This window comes from Frankliniella occidentalis, unplaced genomic scaffold, assembly GCF_000697945.3.
Source record: "Frankliniella occidentalis isolate FOCC.00 unplaced genomic scaffold, Focc_3.1 Scaffold333, whole genome shotgun sequence".
NCBI classification, from domain to species: Eukaryota; Metazoa; Arthropoda; class Insecta; order Thysanoptera; family Thripidae; genus Frankliniella; species Frankliniella occidentalis.
Genome location: NW_026267456.1, coordinates 27,681 through 35,312, shown reverse-complemented (window position 1 = coordinate 35,312; position 7,632 = coordinate 27,681). Strand labels below are relative to the sequence as shown.

The 7,632-nt window shown below is 47.8% G+C and overlaps 1 protein-coding gene across 1 annotated transcript; it reads left to right on the top strand.

The window, feature by feature from the left end:
* The first annotated feature begins 3,838 nt into the window (after positions 1 to 3,838).
* LOC127751081 (E3 SUMO-protein ligase ZBED1-like) lies at positions 3,839 to 6,562 on the top strand. Its single transcript, XM_052274075.1, has 6 exons — positions 3,839 to 4,218; positions 4,430 to 4,828; positions 4,902 to 5,183; positions 5,329 to 5,689; positions 5,782 to 6,070; positions 6,153 to 6,562. Exons 1-6 carry the CDS (start codon positions 3,839 to 3,841, stop codon positions 6,560 to 6,562), a joined length of 2,121 nt encoding a protein of 706 aa, XP_052130035.1.
* Positions 6,563 to 7,632: the final 1,070 nt, after the last annotated feature.

Below are 7,632 nucleotides of genomic sequence, written 5' to 3'. Positions count from 1 at the left end.
TTTTACGGGTTTTTAAAGGGTAATTTATCAAAGTAGTTTAGCTCTTTCTCTAACCATTTAGGCGCCACAGGGAGTTTTTCACGAAAATAAGCGAAAAAATGTTCAACCCTGCATGCTGTGTCGAAGTGGCGGGAAGTTGACGGGCCGAAGGCCCGTATCTATGTGTACATTTTGGCGCTTCCCGACTCGGGTGTCAGCGCCGCAGGCCTAGGTAGATGTATGCCACGTCGCAGCGCAACAGTGTTTCGTGAGATATCGCGAAGCCTGTTACGCGAGACGTGGTCTGGCGTACATATAGCTAGTTTATAGGGAAGGGAATGAAAATCTTACCTCCGGCACACTAGAACCACCAGGCTGGCGTACATCTACCTAGTATTGAAAACTTATGCAGGAAGCAAGAGGGTATAGGGTATTCCGCTGCGAGCGAACCGGAACCTAAAGAAGAAAAGCATGACTGCTCGATCTTCTTCCCTCTGCGCGTTCATTGGCTGACCGGCATATTAAGGTCATCGTCGACCAATCAGCGTTCAGGAGGAAACAGATCAGGCAGTCATGCTTTTCTTCTTTAGGTTCCGCTTCGCTTGCAGAGGAATACCCTATTTCAGGCTATCCAAAACGGATGTAGAAAAAGAACAAACTCACTGACTTTTCTGTTTTCGGGATGGCTCTGATTGGTTGAGCTGATCACGTGTCACGACGGCGTTTCAGGTATGAAAAACTGCCAGGTCAGTTTCGAGCTTGCCTTCATATTTGAGAGGTTAAAATCGGACCAAACTACCATGGCAATTTCTCATACTGAGCAGACGGAAAAAGATTAATCGGTGAGTTTGTTCTTTTTCCCTTCCGTTCTAGATGGCCTGGAACACCCTTTTCTAAAACCACACAGTTGGCGTCAACCACATCCTCCTTGTGGCTCAAAGGTCCTTAGATTTGTATTGGCTGAGCGGTTAGCGAAGCCCATTACTCCACTGACCGGAGAAGTTTCATTGTTTGTTTGTCTGTCCGTCTGTACGCACGATAGCTCGAGAAAGAATAGACCATTCCACCGAATGGGGAGGAAGAAAGCAAAGAATCAAAAAGTACCGGAAACAGTACCGAAAACCAGTATCTAGATCATTTGTGTACACCTCTATGGCAAACCAACAAGTCAAGAATAATTATCTTGGCCAAGAAACTAGAAAAAGTGAACGATTTGATCTGTTTATCAATACTGTTTCCGGTGGTTTTTGATTCTTTTCTTTCTTCTTCCACAGTCGGTGGAATGGTCTATTAAGATATCGATCAGGGAATCTGCGAATTTCAGGGTCGTTTTGTATCATAGAAAGGCAGATCGAGTTCGAAGATGGACATTGTAGATCAAAAATCGACTTTTAAACTAAAAGCAGGCCTAGCTTTAAGTGTGCCAGGCGCGTCGCAGCGTAACAGTGTTTCGTGAGATATCGCGAAGCCTGTTACGCGAGACGTGGTCTGGCGTATAAATAGCTAGTTTATGGGGAAGGGAATGAAAATCTTACCTCCGGCACACTAGAACCACCAGGCTCTCCATCAGCCGCAAATTCCCTATTGCGTGATGGAAGTGGATCGGCCTCTGGAGTCTCTCCAACAGTGCCAATTTCCTCACACCATGAAAGAGGCGGATTGTGCAGCCCACGTAGGCAAGAAAAAATCCCTCCCTCCTCTTCACCTCCAGTGTGTGATATTATTGCCCTTTTGTCGAAGGAGAATTCTCCGGCTGCTCCAACAGCAAGTAACGAACTGTTTGCATACAGCCCAAATGGAGTTTCCTCTATTTAACAACTTGTCATCCAAATGATTTAAGGGCAAAAGTGGCTGTTCTTTCAGTTACTACACAAGTTTAATGCTTTGAGGAAACATAACTAACAGGCAGTAGCTAACTTAACGTTTATTATTTTTCCCTTTATTTTCATTTCTTTCCTTTTCAGTTTAGCAGCTTTGATAATGAGAGTGTTGAGCATGTAACTGGCGAACAGCCAGGTGGAACTCCTTCCGATAGTACTTCAACTGATGATAGGCAGTCCGTAAGAGTTTGTCTTTTTAGAGATGACAGCTTTTCCACAGGCGATGGTGCTGCTTTGGATTTTAGTTCATCATCTTCAGTAAGAAGTGCTTCAGGATTTGGATACATTTGTAAAATTACAACACCGGCATCCTTTGAGGAAACACAGGTGACAGCTATCTGAATAATTATTATTTTCTTCCGTTCCGTTTTCATTTACAGTCAATCGGGAATAGAAAAGAGAGTGAACAGCGTAGCACACTCCATGATATGGCCCCCAGAACTGTCCACTCAAATGAGGTATTTTACGAATAAGAAGAACAGAAGGAATCCCGGCTTTTGGACCACAACAAGTCGCAGGTCACTGGCGCATAACACTCTTAGTTTCTTACGAAGACATGCTCTTCATAACATACGAATAGTTCTATTTGTTTGTAAGTACGAACAAGGTTCTTCATATTACGAAGAGCTCCGTTTGTAATACGAATAACATCTAGAGGTCCCTTAAAGGGTCTCTTCCTTACGAACAAAGTTATTCGTAATACAGTTTGTAATGGCATCAGTAATTACGAATCAACCAACATACATTTGTAACTACGAAGGCAAATAAACTATTCTTCGTCCATACCAATTACAGATCACTTTAACTTCTTTTAATTGTTAGCGATATTTCCACGAGACCATGAAATATTAATAGACCAAATATTAACTTGTCTAACAGTGATTTTTCAATGGACGAGGTCCTATTGATCAGTGGGAGACATCAAACGCTTAGTTTTACTCACCAGTATTTCAGTAATATCCACTGAAGGGGTTTTCCTTCACTCTAGCATACCAGACCAGACCCACTGTGCATGTGCACACCACTTGATTGCCTAGCCCAGACAAGGCTATGGGGACTTCTTGCAACTTGACTTGATATTTATGCACTAGACATTACCACTATGTTTTCTCACTATCGTTTATAAGACAGGAGATAACGGCCGTCAAAATTAGGGCTGGGCGGTTTTCCGGTTAACCGGTTTTCCGGTTCGGTTTTTTTCCGAACCGGCATGCCGGTTCAGAGATCGGCAAAAAACCGGTGCACCGAAAACCGGAAGAGAACCGGTTAACCGAAAACCGTTCGCGAACCGGTTAACCGCCGAACCGGTTCTGTATCAGAACCGCGGTTTTCAAGCAGTCGTCGACTGAAGCCAAGCGCGAGCAGAGCGAACGAGTGCAGCAAGTGCAAGTTGCCAGTGGCCAGTGCCGTCGTCGTCGTGCCTCTCCTCTCGCCGAGCCCAACGACGGCGACTATCGCAGCGCAGCGAGTGCAGCGCCCGCAGCGCCGTCCGTGCCGACTTGCCTGAGCTTGAGCAACTCGTCGCGCCGCACCTCGTTCCTCGTTCGTCTCGTCGTCACATCGCTTTCATCGCAGTGTTGCGTTTGTTTTGATTTTTCGGCGTGCGACAGTTGATTCAGTTGTGAATTCTACTCCTGTTCTCTTATCGACATCTTTGGCAGGTGAGTGTTTTGTGGTGTACGGGTAGTTTCTGTGATTTATCTAAGCTGCGAAGCGTCGACGCGCGACTGTTAGGTTATGGTTCGACCCGGGCCGGGACCGGCACCCGGCACCGGCACACTTTAGTTTTGCTGGCCGAATGCCGGATACCTAGTCCGTGTTCTGTCACCTACCTACACAGTTGTTGTTCGTATCGGACTAGAGCCAAAGCCAGAACAGAAGAACTGCACGCGACTGGGCGAACTTTTCGTTGGAAGGTTATTTTGTATTTTTGGTACACGGTGCTAACTTTTAACTGTTTGCGTTTCAGTGACACCGATATGAGTCGGAAGGAAGGAGAGGAGAAGGGATTGCGCTCTAAGTGGTGGAAGTATTTCACCAAAGGAAAGGGCGACCTAGCCATCTGCACGCTGTGCAAGGCTGAAGTTGCGAAGGGAGGAGGGACGACTAACCTCAAAAACCACATCAAGCGCCACCATTTTTCGGAGTACTTCGTGCTCAACAACATGCGCAGTACAGACGCGGATCGTTCTGCGGACGACGAGGACCAAGCCTTTGACGGCGATGAAGTGGCAAGGATCACGATGGCGTCCCCAGGGGCAGCGTCAACGTCGTCCTCCCCATCTCCAACTCCAACACCTCCGCCGCTGTCGCCGTCGCCGGTTCCGGTCAGCATTCGCTCACCATCACCATCTCCAATGTAAGTAAATGCTTAATTTTATTTTAATTTTGTTTCTGCGTGTGTGGCGCGTTTGCATTTGCAGTGGTGGATCTAGGCTGCGCCCCCCTCCCCCTCTTTCTGTACCGCCCTCCTGGCCCTGGCGCCCGCGCCCCCGCCCGCCCCGCCCACCCCTACCGTTAGTTAATCCTGGGCCTGTTTCAATGTTTTTTTTGTTTTCTCTTTTCTACAGGAAATCTAAGAAATCAACAGGCCTTGGCCGCCAGACCTCCATCACCGATTTTAAGATTCCAGACAGCAAGTCGACCGACAGATTGCACATGCATGTGGCTTATTTTGTAGCCACCTCCAATTTGCCTCTTAGTTTGGTGGAGAAGGAGGGATTCATCCGCTTGTGCCACACCCTACGGCCCGGATACAAGCCACCAGGCAGAAAGGCATTGACTAACAATTACATCCCGAAACTGTACTTGAGCACGAAGGAAAACATTGAAAGTATGTTGGCGGAGGCGAACTGGGTTGCCCTATCCTCTGACACTTGGACATCAGTGGCCGACGATTCATATGTTGGTCTTAGTGCCCATATGATTGACAACAAGTGGCAGCTTTTCGCCTTCACTCTCAACTGCAGGTAAACATTTTTTTCTTTTAAAATGTCTACATAGTTCTAAACATGAAACTGATTTTTATTTCTTAAATTGCAGAGCTTTTAATGAAGACCATACTGGTATCAAACTCAAGGAGTGGTTTAATGAAACCCTTAGGGACTGGCACATTGATTTGAACAAAGTGGTCAGTGTTTCGATCGACAATGGGGACAACATACGACTGGCTGTGGACCTTCTGGGCAAGCCGAGCATGCGCTGTTTTGGGCACACACTACAAACAGGCATAACTGATATCGCCGATCTTGACAGTGTGTCCAAGCTTAAGACGGCTTCTCACAAAATGCTCAATTTCTTTAGCAGTACAAAGGTTTGGAACAGGTAAGTGGGTCCGGCCCGGCCCGAGGCCGCGGGGCGGGGGCGGGGGAGGCGGCGGCCACGGCACGCCTTTGCGTTTCCCCCTCACCATAATCGGCAAACGCGTTCTTTTCGCCTTAATTCTCATATTGTTGTTTATTATTTGCAGGTATGAAGCGTTTGTCCAGAAAACATACGACGTGTCTCCCAAAGCGTTGCCTCACCCTGTGAAGACTCGCTGGTGGAGTGAGCTACCACTTCTTCGGGTCCTTAGAGATGAAGAACCGTTCCACCGCGCGTTTTTAGCTGACTATGACTCAGGGAGGCACCTTGGCGTACGATTGAGCGAGGAGAACATGCGGACTCTTAATCTGTATCTCTCTACTTTGGAGCCTATCGAGGAGCTCTCCACCGTGCTGTCAGCTGACCAGTACGTCACTGCCAGTGCAGTTTTGCCAGTGATGTATGGCCTGGAGAAAATGGCGGAGCGGCTTCAGAACTCTGGCGCCTCTTTTGACAATCTGGATGAGGTCAGTCATTTCTATTCATTTAAAAGAAAATCCACAAATAAACAAAAATTACATAAAAATTAAATTTTGATTTAATTTTGATTTTTGTTTAGAATCAAGATGCGGCGGCGGCGGACATGCTCAAGCTCATCCTCAGGAAGGTCCACAAGCGCTACAGCCCGAGCGGGGCCGAGAAGGACGCGGCGGAAACTGGCGGCGAGGCGCGCGGGCCTGTGCGCAACTGCGACGTGAAAGGCAGAGAGACGCTCTACAAGCTTCTAGTTAAATGCTCATATCTAGATGCTAGGTTTCGGGACGATTTAACTGCTGAGGACCGCAAGTGCGCTGCCGAGCAGCTCATGGAAGAGATTGAAGAATCCGTCGCCGTCAGCAAACAAAAAGGTATTCTCTCTTTTTGAATGTGCAAACGATTCGCATATAAGTCTTGCCCGAATGTTTCCTAACACTCAGTAATTTTGATTAGGAAAGAGGAGCACCACCACCTCAACCCCTGAGTCCGAGTCCCCGCCGCCAAAAAAATCAAGGGGCATTGCCTCAATTTTTAATAAACTTGCTGGCGGTTCCGGAGACAGTGAAGTGAGTGAGGAAGAATCACTGGAGGTGCGGCTCGCCAAAGAAATGAGCAAGTACGATCTGGTATCGGTGGCCAAAGATGAAGACATTCTTGCTTGGTGGCGCCTGCATGAAAGTAGTTTTCCCCTGCTTGGAGGTTTGGCCAAAAAATATCTAGCCATCCCGGCCACATCAACCGAATCTGAGAGAATTTTTAGCTTCGCAGGTATTGTCATAAGCAAGCTGCGAAGTTGCCTAGCTGGCAGTAACGCCGAAAAATTGATCTTCTTGGGGATGAACAAAAGATTTGTACCAATGTAACTTTCAATTCAACTGTATATGTTATGTATAATTGCAAAAATTTAAATTAAAGAATTGTTTCTGCTCAGCATCAAATATGTTAGTTTTACTTTAATCTCTAATTATACTTTGCTTTATTAAAATAAGCGACGAATATATGAGAAAAAGCCCTAGAACAGACGGTTGTTTAAAAACCGGTTTTTAAAACCGGTTTTTAATGTGTAAAAACCGGTTCTGGGGGAAAACCGGTTCGGGTGAAAAAAACCGGTTCAGGAAAAACCGGTTTTTTTCGCCAATCAGTTAACCGGTTCGGAAAAAGGTTTTTTTCTGAACCGGAAACCGGTTCACAAATTCCTGAACCGCCCAGCCCTAGTCAAAATGAGTCCACTGTTCGTTCACTGTCATCATCGGACACACTTCAAAATAGCACTAAAACCGAATTATCTTGTCCATCTGCATCTTCGTGTAGTGGCCATGTTTCTGATTCAACAACACTGACCTGCCTTTAACCCTTTAACCGCAGTAGGGGCAGTCACCAGTTTTCGACTGTCGACTGTCGTTAGCTTCACCCCCCCCCCCCTCTCTCAAACCTTCGGTATTCTCCTCGTCGTTTGCTGTCGTCTGCTGTCGAGCACTAGTGCAGCCCACAGCCCTCAAAGTGAGGTTAGGTGTTTAGAGGGAACAAATAGAGAGGACAGGCCATCGCTCGTGAGGTGCGGCCGGGTAGCCGTCGCGTCGGGCGCCGGCCCATCCCAGGCATGCCGGAGTACACCCTCGCGATGGACAGGGTCGGTAAGACGGTACGTCCCCGACGAAGCAGCGCTCTCGCCGACCAGCTGATCTCTGGTCAGGCGAGGGGAGGGGAGGAGGAAGGAACTCCAGAAAGGCAGAAGGCAGAAGGCAGGCTTGCACGCAGCCAGCCCACGTCTCGACGATCTGGACCTGCTGCGAGTGCTCGCATGGTCGCTGCGGCTCGTGCACCTCCTCGTCAGGGACGTACCGTCCTACCATCCAGGGTCCAAGCGAGGGTGTCCTCCGTCATGCCCGGGCCCACCCCAGCTTTCCATCTCGAACGTCGATGGGGTCCATCT

What these genes read in the sequence shown, in the direction of transcription:
- LOC127751081 (XM_052274075.1), top strand. Translation starts at nt 3,839, where the DNA reads ATGAGTCGGAAGGAAGGAGAGGAGAAGGGATTGCGCTCTAAGTGGTGG. An exon ending in GCCTTCACTCTCAACTGCAG is followed by an intron (nt 4,829 to 4,901) that starts GTAAACATTTTT and finishes CTTAAATTGCAG; the next exon opens with AGCTTTTAATGAAGACCATA. An exon ending in CGCCGTCAGCAAACAAAAAG is followed by an intron (nt 6,071 to 6,152) that starts GTATTCTCTCTT and finishes AATTTTGATTAG; the next exon opens with GAAAGAGGAGCACCACCACC.